The sequence below is a fragment of the Erpetoichthys calabaricus genome, chromosome 9 (assembly GCF_900747795.2).
Source record: "Erpetoichthys calabaricus chromosome 9, fErpCal1.3, whole genome shotgun sequence".
In the NCBI taxonomy this organism is placed as follows: Eukaryota; Metazoa; Chordata; class Cladistia; order Polypteriformes; family Polypteridae; genus Erpetoichthys; species Erpetoichthys calabaricus.
Window position 1 is genome coordinate 79,365,978 of NC_041402.2, and position 20,657 is coordinate 79,386,634.

At 38.7% G+C, this 20,657-nt stretch overlaps 1 protein-coding gene across 2 annotated transcripts in view; it reads left to right on the plus strand.

Moving 5' to 3' along the window:
- The window catches only part of LOC114657851 (polyamine-modulated factor 1-binding protein 1), a 417,512-nt gene extending 398,308 nt beyond the window's left edge, over nucleotides 1–19,204 (plus strand). For both annotated transcript variants that reach the window (XM_028809793.2, XM_051932060.1), the window contains exon 43: nucleotides 15,130–19,204. In XM_028809793.2, the coding sequence (XP_028665626.1) occupies nucleotides 15,130–15,211 (82 nt within the window). In that variant the 3' untranslated portion in view covers nucleotides 15,212–19,204. The remainder of the gene's footprint in view (nucleotides 1–15,129) is intronic.
- Nucleotides 19,205–20,657: the final 1,453 nt, after the last annotated feature.

Consider the following 20,657-nt stretch of genomic DNA (forward strand, 5'->3'; position numbering starts at 1 on the left):
GCCGAACCCGCATCGTCACAAGGATACCTCGAGATGAAAAAAATAAGAGAAAAAATAACACCCCTGCTAACGGAGTTCAGCTTTAGACATCCATCTCCCGTAATGGATTTTGATAGCTGATTGCAGTTTTTCTCGAATTGCTTACACACATTTCTTGAAAATACACTCCATTTCTTCAAAACTCTAAACACAATTTGATAACTGCACACTCAACTTTCCAAGCTTCAAACTTCCAGATCAAAACCAAACTCTCTACTCAATACCATTTAATGTTATATCAAAACCAAACATCACACAAAAGCCCTCAAAAACACATACACAACAACATAGCTTTACAACATGCTGAGATCAATTTAAAAACTAATGTAAAAACCTGTTACTGTAATGGGGGTTAACAAAAGTAACATTACTCTTTAGATAGATAGATAGATAGATAGATAGATAGATAGATAGATAGATAGATAGATAGATAGATAGATAGATAGATAGATAGATAGATAGATAGATAGATAGATACTTTATTAATCCCCAAGGGGAAATTCACATACTCTAGCAGCAGCATACTGATAAAAACAATATTAAATTAAAGAGTGATAAAAATGCAGTGCAAGTTAAAAAATGCAAGGTGGAGAGTGTGAGGCAGGTATGACAGTCAATAATCATTTGTACTGTTAACATTTACCCCCCCTTCCCAGGTGGAATCGAAGAGTTGCATAGTGTGGGGGAGGAACAATCTCCTCATTCTGTCAGTGGAGCAGGACAGTGACAGCAGTCTGTCGCTGATGCTGCTCCTCTGTCTGGAGATAATGATACTGTTTAGTGGATGCAGTGGATTCTACCTTATTTGACAGGAGCCTGCTCAGCGTCCGTCGCTCTGTCACAGATGTCAAACTGTCCAGCTCTGTGCCTACAATAGAGCCTGCCTTCCTGACTAGTTTGTCCAGGCATGAGGCGTCCTTTTCTTTATGCTGCCTCCCCAGCACACCACCGCGTAGATGAAGGCGCTCGCCACAACCGTCTGATTGAACATCTGCAGCATCTTTTTGCAGATGCTGAAGGACACCAGCCTTCTAAGGAAGTAATATTATATATAAATATAAATAACAAACACTATAAAAACAACAAATGTTGAAATTTTCTAAAAAATGTTATCCTTTAAAGAAAATTCTATTCAGCTGCAGCATCCCTTCTCTGGTAAGTGTCAGGCTGGAGAATCTTGTCAACATCACATGCAATATGAGCCCTGGCTAGGTAGTGGGGGAAAAAAACTCTTGCATGTCTTATCCATCCCTAGCAAGTCTCAGCTGTGATGTGATGAGGTTAACACAAATGTGTGATTCTCTGTCGTAGACCTTACGCTGCCATGCTAAAAAATACTACTCTCTATGGTTTAGGAAAAGAGAATATGCAGGCAGAAATATGTTTCTGAATCTGGGATTATTGGTGAACCAGTCACAAACCAGAGCAGCCTGGTGGAAACTGACATTGTCCGAAAACATAGCATCGCTGTTCTGGTCAAGCTGGTATACATGATCTCTGAGACACTTTGAGGAAAGCCAGTAGAAGTATGGTGTTGTATGGACCAAGGATGGCATGTTGGTAGAGGACCCCTCAGTGGCTGATAGCGGCACACATTGTCACATTCCCTTATTGACCAGGGACATTCACAATGGCCAATTATCTTCCTCCCTTTCCTCTTCCTTTTAATGAGCTTCAAGCCTATGCCATCAACAACGATGAGCTCATGAGAAGTGTGTCTTGCTTCTATTTCAAAGATTCTCTACAAAATATGACACACACTACAGTAAATGACTACTCTGAAACACATTGCTAGAGTACACAAAAAGGGAGGCCAAATGTACAGCTTCTTCTATACTATATAGGGCTGTACAGTACTTTAATACATATTTTAACAACGCTCAGATACTTAATGGTACAAAAAAAATCATGCCTGTACATACAGTATTTCAGGCATTGGTTTTTAACTCCACCGGAGTTATGAGGTCAATTGTGGAAATGCTGACTGCATCAGTCCCTTGGAAGATTCCCTGAAGTGGCTCAGGTTTGATTGCACTTTTTGACCAGCTTCTACCATCGACATCTCATGCATAAGGACATGGTTAACAAGTGTTTTCATATCTCATTTAAAACCATTTGTCCCCTTGCTCTTACTCTTCTTCACCTTCTTCCACCTGTCATCCTGTATTCTCTTTTTTCCTGTGGTGGTTGACCCATTGTCCCAAAACAATTAAACTGCCCCATGGCCCTTTTATCTATCTGTCCTAAGGCTATGACTAGTATGTGAACAATTTTGACTTGTAGTGTTTGCATCTGCAGAATTGTGTGCTAAATGTGTTCCAGCTGTGCTGACTTAATTCTGTTGATGCCAGTGCTTCCTAAATGAGCACATGGTGAATACATGAAAGGGGCTGTATGATTGTTTTCCAGTCATGGTGACTTCAGCTCGGTCCATCTTTTTCCTTTTTCTGTTCCTTCATAGTATAACAGACGTTGGAAATTGGATAGATAAGCCCCCGTTTTGTTTACATAGTCCAAAACACCCATTTTCCTTCTTTTCTGGCAGACAGATTGTTTGAATTGTACTTTCAGCTAAATGATGATTGGTTGTCAACTTTGGTACACACAGGAGACCATGCCAGCTACTTAAGACTTAATCAAACCTGTGGTAAGTCACTGAGTAGCTGGGGATCTCACAATTGGTGGTCATGGGCACATGCCTTGACTCTCTACCCCTTGCTAAGATTACTTAGGTAAAAGTAAAAACTGTTTACTGTGAAAATGGCTTTGGAAAAATATGACAACTTTAACCCTCAATTAATGTTCAACTGCAGATTAATTGTTTTTGTTGCTATGGAAAAGCAGTATTAATTATTAGATAATTTGTTAAAGTTATTCACAACAACTGAGACTGTGTCTATGTTCTGGAATGGCTTACCTTATGTGGCTGTTAGATGGCGCTATAACGCGCTAACCCAACACAGACAGACGCTAGAGGCAAAAATACAAAAAGCACACATGATTTATTATTTAGTGTCCCCAACAGCCCAAACACACCATTTACTTTTCTTCTCCTTTGTCTCTCAGTCTTTTCTCTCTTTGTCTTCCGCTCCTCCTCGGCAAGCTTCGTCCTCCTCCTCCCAACTTTGCCTCCCTGAGTGGTCTCTGCTGACCCCTTATATAAGGTACCCGGAAGTGCTCCAGGTGTCGGATGACGTAATTCCGGCAGCACCTATAGGTGTGGTGGAAGAGCTGCTCTCAAGGGCTCAGCAGCAGTTGTAGCACCCCCTGGCGGCACCCATGGATCCCAACAGGGCTGCACCAAACTCCAACTCCCATGAAGCCCTGCAGGAGTCCGAGGCACTTCTGCAACCCAGGGGGGCTGGCATCTATCCTCCCGGGTAAGGTAATGTTCTGGCCACATCTCCTCCCCTGCTCCTTCCAGTGTAGAGGTGTCCCAGACAGAAAAGGACCCCAGCTGTCCCAGATTCAGCTTAATACAAGAAGCTACTGTATTTTAACCAGTGAAGCAGAAACAAGTTTTTTTAGTGCACGTGCAACTCTTTTAAATAACTTTTCAATTACCCCCATCATAAAGTTTCCCCATTTTCAAAAAGCATTGTCCCTGAAGCTAAGAAAACATCAAAAAATGAAATGCTTAGGTCTTCTTTAACATATGTAAAAATGAATAAAATTCAGTGTCTCCAGAGTGAAATTTGCATGAAGAGGGCACAGCAATGGTCTAATCTGCTTGATGTGTGGTGCATACTAACGGGAACAGTTAACTACTGAAGCTAAGAGCGTGATAAATTAATACTATGAAATCAGAAGAACCATGCAATAGGAAATCTCCTGTAATCTGCTTAGTTATACTTAGTAATGTTTCAGCCCTTGAAAGGCAGTTTTATGGCAAGAGAGCATTGTAGGCAAACAAATGGTCTAGTGAATCACTGTCGCTATTTAATAAGCTATTGAACGCATGGGGCTGTCCAGGCATGTCAAATTCCAGCCCCACTTAATTCTTTTATGTGTTTATGTAAAATATCATGACAACTTTTTTCCTGGTATTCTGGTCCTTATAGAAGAGCGCAGTCAGGAGCAAATTGTTGCCGAGTAGTATTAAGCCCTTAAATCACAAGTGCAACTGCAGGATATGACCAATGCCTGCTCCTTTTGAAATGTTACTTGGAAGAAATAACTTTACTAATATGAACTTAGGCTTTCAATATAAATTTATTTCTAAACTTCCATTCCCAAATTTTGGAGATACTCTAAAGGAAGTGTAATTTGTTTCTCTAAAAACAAAACAGCATTAGCTTTGCACAGGATAAGGATGGGAGTCCAACAGAGAGTGTTGTCTACACCTTGAGTTCAAAACACTTCTGCATGACAGTGTGGTTATATGATGGACTACCAGTGCAGGAGGACTAGATCATCCGAGACATAATGGCCATGGGTGACTACATTATATCCAGCTGACGTCTTCCAGGGGAGCCAGTGACAGCACAAAATTCACAAATAGTGCAAATGCCACTTTGACTTTTTTATGCAATTGGTACATTTATCTAGTCCTTCTAGAAGTCATCAAAAAGTATGGTGGCATGAAAGTCCAAGACTTTTATAGAAGCATCATGGGGATAAAATATGGTGAGGTGTTAAGCTCATTTCCTATTAAAGCTTAAAGGAATACTCCTAATACCTAAAAATGCAATTTTTTTAATATATTACTTACCCCATGAGCGATGGCTGAGAAAAAAAAATGTATGTTTTTTTTTTTTTTCCATAGAGAATAGAGTGAAAAACATTCTGTATAATAGAAGAAAATAGTGACCAGAGTAGTACAACAGTAAGCAATGTGCTAAAACATTAGTTACTTTTGGAATAATCAGTGCCAGGCATAAACAGAAACCTCTAAAGCCTCATAGGAATGAGTTTTTCAATTGAAGACCTGCCTCTCCCCCCTTTCTTTGGTCAAGTCAATCCCATGATTTTTTTTAAAAAGTTTTAATTATTTTTAAAGAGAAAAGTGGAACAACCAGTTCAATATCAGAAAGAGAATGAAGTCCCCAATTCTGTCTGTTTATGCCCAATACTGGTTATTCCAAAAGTAAATATTTAACAATATTTTAACAATACAGCATGCGTTTTACACATTTTCAGCATACAACTGGATAAATGACATGCAGATTATACAACAGAAGTAACATGAGATTTTTGCTTTTTTCCATGGATATTTTTCATATCATTTGTTGTACAACATTTCTTAAAATTGGTTTATATTATATCACAATCTTTTTTCTCTTCATTTTGCATGAAAACAAGAGATTACATTTTTTTCCCGGCCATCACTACAAACTATATAAGTAACATTTTAAGGAAGTATATAATTTTTGAGTGGAGTAGTCCTCTGATTGAGTCTCAAGTTGGAATGTGAGGTGAGGCAAAGAGAGAAACCAGAGAGAATGGGAAGTGAGAAGTAGAATATAAGATGGTGCTTTGTAGATGGGCCACTCTTCGCTTTCTGTCAGGGTGGTCAGATGGGCATTGTTTTCTATATTGGTATTCTGCCTCTCACGTGTGCTTTTAGTGCGTCTTTCACTCATATTTCTTGAAGGCAGTGGCTCCTAGGGGGCACTCTTTACTATAGACTGTGACTTTAAATGTAAAGAGGAAAAAATCCTGTGATTAGCACAATGGGTACCAAATCATTAAATGATTTTTGTGGCCCATCCATTCGTCCTTTATATTTTCAGTTGTTCATTTTTATAGCTAACTGTTTATTGATGACATCAGAGCTTTAAATATATTTAGAAAAACTGGTTTCTGCAATGTGTCCATAGCTGTTGCTATATGTTTGCTCCCTCTGGCTATGAAGTGACAAAAGTGGGTTCAGAAAACAAGAATAAAACAAGTGGTTGATGGGCAAGAAAAAAATGTACAAAAAAATTAAACAGTGTAAAAAAAGTGTATAATGTATAAAAACGTCTCAGGATACAAGCATTAAATGTACTTTACAACAACCTTCTACTTAATACAGTGGTATTTACATCAAGTATAAGTAATCATTGCGTTAGGTCTACAATCATGAAACATCTTTCAACAAACTGCATCTGACAATGTTGTTACATTTTTAACATATACAGTACTAATCTTTTTAATAATAAAGGTTGAGTATCCATCCATCCATCCATTTTCCAACCCGCTGAATCCGAACACAGGGTCACGGGGGTCTGCTGGAGCCAATCCCAGCCAACACAGGGCACAAGGCAGGAAACAATCCTGGGCAGAGTGCCAACCCACCGCAGGACACACACAAACACACCCACACACCAAGCACACACTAGGGCCAATTTAGAATCGCCAATCCACCTAACCTGCATGTCTTTGGAATGTGGGAGGAAACCGGAGCACCCGGAGGAAACCCACGCAGACGCGGGGAGAACATGCAAACTCCACGCAGGGAGGACCCGGGAGTCGAACCCAGGTCCCCAGATCTCCCAACTGCGAGGCAGCAGCGCTACCCACCGTGCCGCCCCAGGTTGAGTATCCCTAATCCAAAATTTCAGAGACCAAAAGTATTTCAAACTTTAGAATATAGAATATTTAGAATATATTGTGGTCTATGGATATATACTATGTGTTAAAAAGCTGTGATTATATTCTGGCATGACATGTTTTCATTTCCATAGTAATGTTAACATCCTTTAGTTATTCGTTTAGATGTGTAGTCCTAACGTAGATGTTGCACAGCCTCGTCCATATTCCTACTGGTGTTGTTAGGCACATGTGATGATTCGGTGTTGTGACTACTGAAATCTGCATCTCCTGTGGCTCTGCATTGTCAGCTCTCTTAACGACAGTCTTTTTCACATCCTTTAGAAAATGTGCAACATGTTACTTACTGTACTTCGAATGCATATTTTACAATTCATATTTTCACAAACATAGCTACCAATTCTTCCAACATTACATCAACTTTCACACGATCATCGTAACTGAACAAAAGAGGTTTCATTTTCAGAGTTTGAAGCATTTTGGAAAAATTAAACACTTTTACCCATCTGGTTTGCTAAAGCTGAAAGTAGACAGAAAGTGTTAATCTTTTTATTTTGAAGCCCTACATGGTAGCCATTTGTGATCATGTCTCAGACCCAGGTCGTTTAGATTTCAAATGAGCAATATTGTCAGTCTGATTAGAAAGGATGTCTACTTTAGTCCATCCTGGGCTCCAGATTGTGACTTGGCAGCAGTGTCTAATAGCTTCAGGTCCCTAGAATCAAGATGTCCTCTAAAAAGACTGCAGGCCATGTCGTCACTTCACAAGCAGTGCTAATCAATTATGGCTAAATAAACCATGGCTGTTACACACTTTTGTCATTTTGTACACAACTGTGTTAACTTTATATTCAGATTATGTTTATCAGTTCACATTTTATTTACTATAAATACCTTAGCGATATCTCACCAAACAGTTACAGTGTTTAGATGATGCTGAGGTTGGACTGTGTATCAGTAACAGAATTCTTACACCACAATTTCTGAAGCTTTTATTTATTTAAATATTGTAATTTTTATTTATTTATTTTTGGCCAAGTGGGCAGGCTGACCTTGATGCCAGTTTTTCTTTATTTAGTAATGTGTAGCCATCATACAGCAAAAAACAACATTTCCCTCCCAAATATTTCCAATGCAAACCCATCTGGAGTAAAGTAGCTGTTTTTTTACCTTCTGTAATTCAAAAAAAAAAAAATCACCATGTCAACGTTTAACTGACTGGTGTTCAAATAATTTGCAGTTTATCTGCTGGGACATCCTAAAAGCTTCTAGAATGAGTGCACACAAATGTACTTCTAAAAATAAATAAATAAACAAGTAAATGAATTGCATTTAAAGAAGTGATGGGGCACTCTTGTTTATCTGGCAGGGATGTGCTGATGGAGTTTGCTGCTATCTTGTGCTTCTGCATCATTCATTTGCTTTTATTAACTGTCATTACTTGGCTTTTAGGGGAGAGCCATGGATTTCAGCTACCAAGCCTTTAGAGACTTCTTTTTTTAAGCCTGGAATCCAGGACACTTCAGTTGTCTGAATTCTGCTCTCCCTATAGTCTTGCATGTGAGTTTGATAGCATTAGTTAAAAGCAATGCAAAAGCTAATAAATAAGTAACTGAAGTGTAAAAAAAGGCAAATGTGTATTTTCAACAAAAGTAATGTATTTTTGAAAAATAATTGACAACATATCAGACATTAGTACAAGTTTAAAATTACCATAAATGGTGTTTGCTAGAACATCAGCAAATTAGCAAGTAAAAGCTGATTTTGCAAATGAGGCAATATTACTCTGACACTGAGACAATTAGAAAAACAAGCATAATAACCCAAAGCCAAGTCTGCTAATGAGTACCAGTGATACACCAAAAAGACGTTTTTCAGATTTTTTCCAGTTGACTTCCAGCTGGAGGTCCCTTGATTGATAGAAGCCTTGTGTTGTTTATTTGGGAATCAGGGAATGAAATATTCATATTGTACGCTTTTCCGAGCAGAAGTTATCAAGATGCAGCGTAAATGGTACTTGGGATTAGATTTTCACAGCAGATTGCTGTTATTATATATATAAAAAAACAAACCCAAAAAAACCTTCTGCAGACATCTTCCTAGGAGGCAATCTATTTATTTTTCACACAGCAGCAGAGTAATAGAGTCAGCTCTTAATGCAGTGTAGCAGAAGTGCCTGGTCCGGGGCCTTTCATGTCTTCACCCCTTTTTAATGTGATTGAATAGTTAATAGCAGCAGCTCCATTGGAAAGCTCTTTGTGCGGACTGTGGAGAAATTTTTAAAAAATTGTAAAGGCAGCTGGATTCTGGCCATACATACAGATTTTTCATTTTAGGTAACAAGAAGGGGAATTTTTTTCTTTTTTTAAGTATAAATGGAATTTTTTCCCCAATATGCATTCTCTGTCCAAATCCACGAGAAAAGAGCTCAGTTGTTAGCTGTACTTTATGATTAAAAATGAAATCCATCATTTTAAAGACATTTGTGTTGAAAAGTTGCACATCTATGTGAAAAGTATAAATGACATTCATACTTAAACTAGGTAATGTCATCAGTGAGAGAGCAATTTATTAACATAATGCTTCTGTCATTAGGTGATGGAGAGCTTGATGTTCCACCACAGGATGGCTTATGACTTTCCCCTGTGGAAGCATTTATAGGTTCCAGCCTGTAGTGGGACAAGTGAATTCAGAAAAAGAAAGGAATGGAGGAATTAACCAAAGGTCCCCATATTTGAGTGTTGCTATCTTAGAGATTTATGAATGACTATATTCCTCAATAAATACACTACAGGACAAATCACCTTTAAATTCTTTTCTAAATATGCTTTTTTTCCATTAAGGTCTCTCCTGGAAGATATAGGTCGAAGGCAGGAAATGTTACATCACAAAATACACATACACCATGCTCACTAAGAGCTACCAGTTAACATAACATGCATGTCTTTGAGGTGTGGGAAGAAACCAGGACCCGCAGAGGAAACCTTTGGGAGATGTGAGAATGTGCACACAAACAGTGGTCCTCATGACCCAGCAGTTTTAAAAAATCAAATATTGATAGTTTCAGATTATTTCTATAGCTATTTATATATTTCCTTTTAAACTGTCACAGTCAACTACAGACAGATGCTGGTTCAAATAATAAAGCTTTCTGCAGAGCAGCCTATTCTGTATATGATACACAACAGAAAAGTTCAAGAACACTAATCAACCATTTTGTGTAATTCACAGACATACAGTATCTGCCACATTTCTTATAACTGTGAGGAACACACAGCTTTCAACTTCTGACACTACTAACTTAGAGCAGAAGCAAGCGCCTAATTCAGTTAAAGGTAGGAATTGTATAGCATCCAGGGAATGGATTGAAATCCTAATTAGTTCTTCTTAGCCTCGTCTAAGAAAACCTGTACTATCACAAAGCTCTATTAAAATGAAAACCTTCTTGGTAAATAAAAGAAACAAGATACTACATGACCATAAGTGCAAGTACAGACTTTAAACTTGGAAATCCAGTCTGTCACAGAAGATTGGGGTACTTTCCAGGGTGACCGACCCATTTACTGAGATTATACATAATGACAACTGTGAGTGGCAACATGTCACATGTTGGCTGGACGTGAAAGTAAGTAGTTTACAGTACTCTGTAAATGAAACAATACTATAACAACTACTACTTGTGCTACTACATATAACATGAAAACCCAGCCATCTAAAGGATCAACAGTACTCACACAGTGAAGCTTCATCCCAGGTGAAAAGTGAGGATGGTGATAAGTGTGCAAAAGTCCTGTGTCCATTTACTGAATGATAACAGTGTTGTGTACATTCTATTTAATTATTACTTTAAACAGTGTTTTGAAATCTCAAAGATGTACTGAGGCATTAGTGGTACAGTACGTTGAATGAGAAAATGAAAGAATGAATTAGATATGATGAGGCAAGGATATAAAGACATATTACTGCATTTTTACAATTCTGAAAATCTGCAAAAAAAAGTTTGGCTTTAGCTAAATGAATGCAGTGCTTCCACCAATTCACTGCCACTTTCTTCACATATATACACATATATACACACACACATATATATATATATATATATATATATATATATATATATATATATATATATACTGTATATAGTGCTCAAAAAAATTAAAGGACAACTTTTTAATCAGAGTATAGCATCAAGTCAGTGAAACTTCTGAGATATTTATGTGGTCAGTTAAGTAGCAGGGGGGGTTGTTAATCAGTTTTTTTTTATTTTATTAAAATCAAAAAACATTCCATAAATACAAGTAAAGTTTACAAAACTGGTTTGAAACAAATCGAACCCCACCCATGGGCAATGAGGAACAAGATAAGCACTGCCAGAGCCCTACAAAATGACCTCCAGCAGGCCACTGGTATGAATGTCTCTGACCAAACAACCAGTATGTGGACTGTAACACCCGGGGAAATAAGACTATTGACTTACTGTATGCAAACGTTAAAGACACATACAGCGCCACCCCTCTGCCTGCGTTTGGGAAAGCAGATCATAACCTGGTTCTGCTTCAGCCTCACTACAAACCAAGAGTGAAGGTCCTACCTACAACCACACGCTCATTCAGGAAGTGGTCCCCTGAGGCAGAGCAGGCTCTTAGAGAATGCTTTGGAACTACAGACTGCAGGGATCACATAGTGAGAACATTGAGGAGGTTGTTGACTGCACTACTGACTACATCAACTTCTGTATGGACATTGTAGTTCTAGTAAGAACTGCACGCTGCTATGCTAACAATAAGCCATGGATTACAAGTGACATCAAGGGCCTTTTGAACCAGAAGAACAGGGCTTTTAAAAGCAGTGATCAGCATGAGCTCAAGCGCATGCAAAAGGAACTCCGAGTCCAGCTCAGGGTGGCGAAGGAGCAGTACAGGAGAAAGCTGGAGCAGAAGTTGCAGAATAACAACATGAAGGAAGTGTGGGATGGGATGAAGATCATCACTGGCTGCAGCTCGAAGCGGGGTGCCACCATCGAGAGAGACGTGAAGAGAGCAAACGAAATGAACAACTTCTTAAACAGGTTTGACCACCCTAACCCACTCTCACTCTCACCTCGGAGTACTGCACCCTCCACACATCCTTCTGCTGATACCAGCATAGGAGAGACATCCCCACCCATAATTACAACAGTGCAGGTGAGCAGAGAGCTGAGGAGACTTCGTGACAGCAAAGCAGCGGGTCCAGATGGAGTATCGCCACGACTGCTGAAGGTCTGTGCATCAGAGCTGGGGGGTCCTCTACAGCGCATCTTCAACCTGAGCCTGGAACAGGGGAGAGTTCCAAGGCTTTGGAAAACATCTTGCACCACCCCAGTCCCAAAGGTATCACGTCCTAGTGAGCTGAATGACTTCCGGCCTGTTGCTCTGACATCACATGTGATGAAAACCATGGAGAGGCTGCTGCTTCACCACCTTAGGCCACAGGTTCAACCCACCCTTGACCCTCTGCAGTTTGCATATCAGGAGAAGGTGGGAGCGGAGGATGCCATCATCTATATGCTACACCGATCCCTCTCCCACTTAGACAGAGGCAGTGGTGCTGTAAGAATTATGTTTCTAGACTTCTCTAGCACCTTCAACACAATCCAACCTCTGCTCCTTAGGGACAAGCTGACAGAGATGGGAGTTGATTCATACCTGCTGGCATGGATCGTGGACTATCTTAAAGACAGACCTCAGTATGTGCGTCTTGGGAACTGCACGTCTGACATTGTGGTCAGCAACACAGGAGCGCCACAGGGAACTGTACTTTCTCCGGTCCTGTTCAGCCTATATACATTGGACTTCCAATACAACTCGGAGTCCTGCCACGTGCAAAAGTTCGCTGATGACACTGCTATCGTGGGCTGCATCAGGAGTGGGCTGGAGGAGGAGTATAGGGACCTAATCAATGACTTTGTTAAATGGTGCGACTCAAACCACCTACAACTGAACACCAGCAAAACCAAGGAGTTGGTGGTGGATTTTAGGAGGCCCAGACCCCTCATGGAACCCGTGATCATCAAAGGTGACTGTGTGCAGATGGTGCAGACCTATAAATATGGGAGTGCAGCTGGATGATAAATTAGACTGGACTGCCAATACTGATGCTCTGTGCAAGAAAGGACAGAGCCAACTATACTTTCTTAGAAGGCTGGCGTCCTTCAACATCTGCAGTGAGATGCTGCAGATGTTCTATCAGACAGTTGTGGCGAGCGCCCTCTTCTGCGTGGTGGTGTGCTGGGGAGGCAGCATTAAGAAGAAAGACGCCTCACGCCTGGACAAACTGGTGAGGAAGGCAGGCTCTATTGTTGGCATGGAGCTGGACAGTTTAACATCTGTGGCAGAGCGACGGGCGCTCAGCAGGCTCCTATCAATTATGGAGAATCCACTGCATCCACTAAACAGTGTCATCTCCAGACAGAAGAGCAGCTTCAGCGACAGACTGCTGTCACTGTCCTGCTCCACTGACAGATTGAGGAGATCGTTCCTCCCCCAAACTATGCGACTCTTTAATTCCACCTGGGGGGGTAAACGTTAACATTTAACATTATACAAAGTTATTGTCTGTTTTTTACCTGCATTATTATCAATCTTTAATTTAATATTGTTTATTGTATCAGTATATATATACATACTAGTCATTTAGCCCGTTACAATAATGGGCGCTAGAACAGTAGTGCATAAACATTAGTAGGAACAGTTTATATTAAATGGCAAGGGACTTTGACCTCATTCTTTTTGTTGCTCGTATTTTTCTTTCTTTCAGCCTTTCTTTTGTTGATGTTTACTTGCTGAGCTGACCGTTCTTCGTGGGCTGCCGCCGTGTATTGTGTGTCCTTAATTTTCTGTGACAGTAATACTGTCTTGTACGGTCTATTCAATAAGAGCGTGCACAAAAAGGCGAGCTTCAAAAGGAAGACTTCAATTGAGCGCGGCGAATAAAGGCGTTCGTAGATAATTTAGTTCAAATGCCAGGACACGCTGGAGGGACTATGTCTGCTGGCTGGCCTGGGAACGCCTCGGGATTCTCCCGGAAGAGCTAGAAGAAGTGGCCGGGGAGAGGGAAGTCTGGGTATCTCTGCTCAAGCTGCTGCCCCCGCGACCCGACCTCGGATAGGCGGAAGAGAATGAATGGATGGATGGCTCTGGAATATGTGAAGAGCAACAAAGGTGCAGATCTTTATTTACGCACGCCTTTATTCGCTGCGCCCAACTGAGGTCGCCCTTTTGAGGCTCGCCTTTTTGTGCGCGCCCTTATTGAAGGATACCGTCTTGTACGTCCGCTGGCTTGTACGTCCGTAATATACCTTTAATTTTCTCTGGCGGTAATACAGGCGTGCGCGTCGGTAATATCCCTTTAATCTCCTCTGACAGTAATACTGGCTTATATGTGGCTGTAATATGCGTCACTGTATTGTGTACCTTTAATTTCCTCTCGCAGTAATACTGGTTTGTATTTCCTTAAAACGCCTCTAACTTTCTCTGACAGTAATATCGCGCATCGCACCGTGCCCCGCGCATGCGCGCTTCACCAGAAGACACCCACACACGGACACCTGGACACACAAAGGGATTTTATATATATATGTATATAGATATATATATATATATATATATATATATATATATATATATATATATATATATATATATATATATACATATACACACACACAATGGAACATTCAGAAGTTTAGAAATACGCCTGTAACCAATGCCATCAGTATGTTTTTCAACAATAAGGTTGTGAAGGTCTTGAGAGAGCTCTTTGCTTTTACCCATCATGAGATGCTTCTTGTGTGACACCTTGGTAATGAGAAACCTTTTTATACGTAGTCCATCACTTAGGACTAAACCCTTTCTTCATGTGTTCAATACTTTTTCCCTGTGTCATTCCACTTTATTACACATAATTTATGAAAAAATGTTGACGCATTTAATACTTAATTTCCCCATTGTGAAAAAATGGTCAAAAATGGAAATGAAATTCAGGATATTGAAGAACAAACTTTAAAGACTGTCTAATATTTTACAATTAATTGTGTATGTTATGTTAAGAAACAAAAAAAAACTTCTGATAGCTCTGATGCTTACATGGCCATTGTAGGTGCTGTCAGTAGTAGACAGGGGTCAGCATGGGCACTATGCCTGGTCTGCAGTTATACCTTTCTCTCATGGCCAGCACTACGTTTTTCAGCAATTGTGCTACAAGTAGCTCTTCTGTGGGATCGGACCAGATGGACTAGCCTTTGTTCCCCACGTGCATCAAGAAGGCTTGGGTGCCCATGACCCTGTTGCTGGTTCAGCGGTTGTCCTTCAGTAGGTATTAATCACTGCTTCCAACACATCACGATCAAGAACTGATTTTTTACTTGCTGCCAAATACTGTATATCCCACACTTTAACAAGCTATTGTAATGAGATGATCTGTTATTCACTTCACTTGTAAATGGTTTTAATGTTGTGGCAGAGTGTTGTATATATAACAATTATATATATATATATACTTTTTTTTTTTTTTAATCAGGTGTTCTACAAGCCTAGCAATGGCCAGCGGTGGAAACTTAAAGACCAGAAGGTCTCTCGCTGCCAGTCTGAACTACAACTAAAAGATTCAATACAATGTCATTAACAACAGCGAGCCACAGGCATTTACTATCTCCGGATCCTTGGATGTGCCATTGATGCAGTTTGGATATGTTCAGCTGTTGTGATATCCATCAAACCCACTACATGTGCCCAGTAAGACTAGACCCCTTGCAGAATCAGACAGATTCTTTGTGAATGACTTCACTGAGCGCAGCCCCTTTCTATGAGTTTGTTACATAAAGTTGGAGGATACTTGTCTATAAAGACTGTACATTTTTGTTTTACCTCATACACATTAACTTTTATGATTTTGATATATAATATGTATGGAATAACTCCACCTCACAGAAGGCTCACTAATTTATTTTTTCACACTTCAGCTTTTCTTATAACCAGCAGAAGGTACTTCTATCTCAAAGACAGAGATATTGTAGGCAAAAGCATATGACTGTAAGGTGTAATTAAATCCTCTGGTAGGAAACACAAGGAATGGACTCCAAACATCTTGTCGCTGTATTCTAAACTTATGAATTCTGTACAGCACAAGGAAGGTAAGCTACCACGAAGCAGCCAACTCTTCTATTTCAGCCAATGGATTCGGAATATTGCCCAGCCAGAGAAATCTTTCTATTTAACTTGCCTATGGTTTCTTTCTTCCTGAAAGACTTGGAGCTACAGTACTTTACCTCAGACCATTCAGTAACCTACAGTATGTGCATCATGGCACAAAGTTTTATATCAATTCCACCTTACCAAATTTATAAATTTGCTAGTCATTTCATTAGATGCCAGATATCCTAATGTGATTAAGGGTATTAGCAGCATGTTTAGGAGGTCTCTGTGATTTAGTTATGAATAAAATGTTTTCTGTCTCCCAGAAAATGTATAAGACAGACTTCAAAACACTTAAAGCGATGTTCTTTGAAGAAAAAAAAAAAAAAAAAAATACTATTGTCCTCTGTTTGTTTAACCTGGGTCTGTGTTTTAGTCACATCAGGGCCTATGCTATACTATAGTTAATGATAAATTATCAGTTTCATCAGTTATGATAAATCACCAGGTTAAAATGAATGTTTCCCAGCCCTTTTTTTCATTCATAAATTTTAAAGTATGGAAAGTACAGCCCAGAGCACTCCTAATTATATAAAAATAAAAGGGAATCATTTACAAAATTCCAGTTAACATCAATGTCTGGCTATTGGCAGCTCTGTTGCCTGTTACAGCTAGTATTTGAAACTTTAGTGGGAGTAGGCTCATACTATGACATATTAGACCAACGCTTAACAGCCATTAATGTCATAGTGTTTCCAGTAAACTAAACTTAGAAAAATCAATAAGAAAGATAAACTCTTTAAAAGCCAGAAGCTCAATCTGTTTACAAAAAAGGAGCATATGTTATACAGAAGCTTAACATTGTAGAATTGCCTACCTTCTACCAGCTTGCTTGTGCATACAGTATATGACTTGAGCTAAAAAGCAAATAAATAAAACATTTAAAAAGGTCTGCTTTTTAACAGACTGCAGCCTGTTCAAAAATATTGACATTTTGGCCTCACCTTCTGTTGAGTATGTGACTTCCGCTGGAAGCAGAGAAATGCAGGTTTTTAACAGGGCAATGATCATGGCCTTCATTTGTGAACCTGAAAGCACCAAGTGCAAATAGCTGAGCAATGGAACGGCATAGAGGTGAATCCTGCACTCTTTAACCATTTGGACAAAAATTGCGTATTTTTTTCATTGTATTTTGTTATGTCACCTTTTACAGTCTGTGCTGCATTGTGCACCCTACAGTTCTTTTTATATTTTAGAATTATATATACTGTATTTTATCAGTTTTCAAGATATTTTAAGTAAAAGTGAATTTTCTATTTAAGGAAGTTCAAAAACTGTACAGCAGCTAGTAGATTAGCTGTGCTGGCTAGTAATTTTTTCTTAATCTATTAAATCAGATATTAGTGCATAACACAAAAATGCGCTCCATTGCAAGTCATTACAGTATTGTTATTACTGACTTTTCATTTTTAGTTATGTTTCTCATTTAACACTTCAATGTTGATTTGCAATACCAGTATTTTTTTCCTTTTCTGGTTGATTATACAAAACTATAATTCAATTCAAAATTTTATTTAAAGAGGCAGCAACAAATATACAATCCAACATTTTGAAAATGTGAAAATGAAAACTCTGTAACCAAGTGTTCACATGAAGAAAGGTGGACTGCATTTGTCTACTTAAAAAGCACTATTTGATATCTCTAAGTACTTTTTATATATTTGTAAATATGATATTTTATGTAATTACAATTTTTTGTTAATACTTGAAAAATGTACAGTACAATCAGACAGAAAGTTTGTATTTTTTTTAAATAGAGTAATTGTTGATTATTTAATTTTAAGTGATTTGTTTCTGTACTGATTGTTTTATATTGTATTTTGGATCTACTTTTCTTTATCAGTTTTTCTGTATATTAGCACATTAAATTAACAAAAATTAACAAAATTATCTGGCTGTTTATCCTATAAATGTTTTAGTAGGTATACCCATTTGTTTCAGGTAATGAAGAACAACATGCACTTTGTACCCACCACCTCTACAGTCTGTCTAACATTTATGTTGCTTGCCTTGTTGTTTGTCACAAGACAATCTAGCAGTTGAAATATTCTAACAGTACAAATGGAAGTTTTTTCTTTTTTTTTTATTGTTTATATTCTTCTTAATACGGAATGTAAGCCTGATTTTTCTGCTGATCCAATACCCAAATGAGGCCTTGCATAAATTAAAAGCATTTCCAGATTGCAAGTGCCTTGAGGATAGCTTTATTATTATGTATTACTAGAGCAATATTTCTTCTTCTGTGAATTTTTGAGTGTACTGGGAGTATGAAAATGTTGGACAATAATAACTGCAACATGAATGTGCGACTCTTGTGTACCTTAGTTCTTGGTCAGTTGTTTTTTTTTTTATGTACAAGGTTTAAAATGATTTGTCATTTATAGGTGAAAATGTGTAAATAACCTTCTTAAGTTTGTAAACAGCAAAATCAAAATTGTTGCATTCATGGTTTTGTTTTTTTTTGTTTTGTTTTTTATTTTGTATGCTGAACTGAAATCAATGATTTGCACAATTTTCAGAAGCAATGTGATTTGTAACGGAACTGGCTCTGAGGCTCTAGATCAGAGGTTGGCAGCCTGTGGAGGATCCTTGAAATGCACCCAACCCCTCCCTTTTGAATTTTGTTGGGTACAAACCTAGAAACCAACCATAGATTTTATTACAGTATACATTATATGAACATATCCAAACTCACCTATACCAGCTTTATTTGTGGTACTACATACATTTTTGGACTCTGTAAGGAAACTCATGCAAGGATGTGGCAATCATGCAACCTCTGAACAGCCAAAATTACTGTATGTACTTCATATGTAAGGTGGGGTGGCACAAAGTTGCCACTTCACAAAATTTAGGGTCCTACGTTCAAATCTAATGCCTAATCATTGTCTGTGTGGTATATGCACATTCTTCCCAGGCAATATTCTTAACAACTCAGGTTAAATGTTGAGTCTAAACTAACCTTATGTACATGTGAGGGTGATACAATGGATTGGTGCCTCATCCATGATTGTCTCCTGTCAAGCACCTCTTGCTGCTGGGTTAAGCTTCAATGCCCCACAACCCTGAACTGGCAAATTTGAGAATCTCATTACTATTTAGAGATAAGTACCAAATACATGTTTTATTTAAAATAAATAGTAGCATTCTGTACTTTGTTAACCTCCATAAACACACAAACCTGACAATTTATAACTGAAAAAAATTATGAGATATGACAGTCCAATCAACAAAAAAATAAATATTAACATGTTAAATGGCTGCCAATACCTGTCCTAGATGCATTAGTGAAAATGAAAGCTCTGTTCCTTTCTTCAACTGTGACATGTCCTTATTTGTTTTATATTAAATTATTGTGTTTTCTTTTTATTTATTCTTTTTTATTAAACAAAAAACCTCCACATGCTATTAATATTTTTTTGTCTTTCATGGTGAACTCTTTCCAAGTTCCTTTACATAAACCTCATTGAGTACCTGAAGAACAGGGTGGTTAATGTTTGAGGCTGACACTGGATTTGAACCTACAGTCTGTTAGTTTAAAGCCAACTCTTTAAGGGTGTTTTATGATGATGCAATGTTGGGTGGGAACAAACTATTAAAATAACAACATTGTGGACAAAGTTTACTTCATCCTGCTGGTCCTTGATTTTGTGTTTTAATGCCAAATGCTTTGCCTGAGATATATGATTTATGACAATGACAGGCTGTTTGAAAATTTACTAAAGCATTTTACCTCATAAATGATTATAATGAGGGCGGCACGGTGGCGCAGTGGGTAGTGCTGCTGCCTTGCAGTTGGGAGATCTGGGGACCTGGGTTCGCTTCCCGGGTCCTCCCTGCGTGGAGTTTGCATGTTCTCCTCGTGTCTGCGTGGGTTTCTTCCGGGCGCTCCGGTTTCCTCCCACAGTCCAAAGACATGCAGGTTAGGTGGATTGGCGATTCTAAATTGGCCCTAGTGTGTGCTTGGTGTGTGGGTGTGTTTGTGTGTGTCCTGCGGTGGGTTGGCACCCTGCCCTGGATTGGTTCCTGCCTTGTGCCCTGTGTTGGCTGGGATTGGCTCCAGCAGACCCCCGTGACCCTGTGTTCGGATTCAGCGGGTTGGAAAATGGATGGATGGATGATTATAATGATCTTTGCTTTAGGAAGCATTTAGGGCTTATATTTCGTCTTGGTCATGGCAAAGCAATTGATAGATAGATAGATAGATAGATAGATAGATAGATAGATAGATAGATAGATAGATAGATAGATAGATAGATAGATAGATAGATAGAAAAAAGCACCACCCATAAGATAAACAGGTAGATATGAAAGGCACAATAAAAAAACAATGCCTTGTTGCTTGAACAGGGAAATTTCAGAAAGCTGTACTTTTCACTTTCCACTGTAGCACCTTTGTATAGTCAACCCCATCCCAAAGGAGGCATACTGTACATCCATTTGTTTTCTTGTATGTATGTATGTGTATATGTATATACAGTATATACTGTATAAGCGACGGATGGCAGTGACATCTCAGGCAGCGCTGCACCTAAAATTAGACTGTTAATTATCATTTCTTTCATATTGGGTTTCAAACAGTTGTGTTTAATTTTGATTTGTAGCTGTTGGCAATTGGAGTGTTTTATTGAAATTTAAACGGGGGGGTTTGAGTTTGCCTATTACCACTAACCGATGTTCCCAGGTGTATTCGTCCCGTTTTGGGAATAAAGGATGGAGGTTTAATTTGAATGTTGCCATTCGTAGTGATTGTGTGTATTACTTGAATATACAGAACTACCAGTATTATGAAAGAGTAAAGAAAAAGTGTTTTTCTTGATAAATTGAGTATGTCTATATACATACATACTTGTA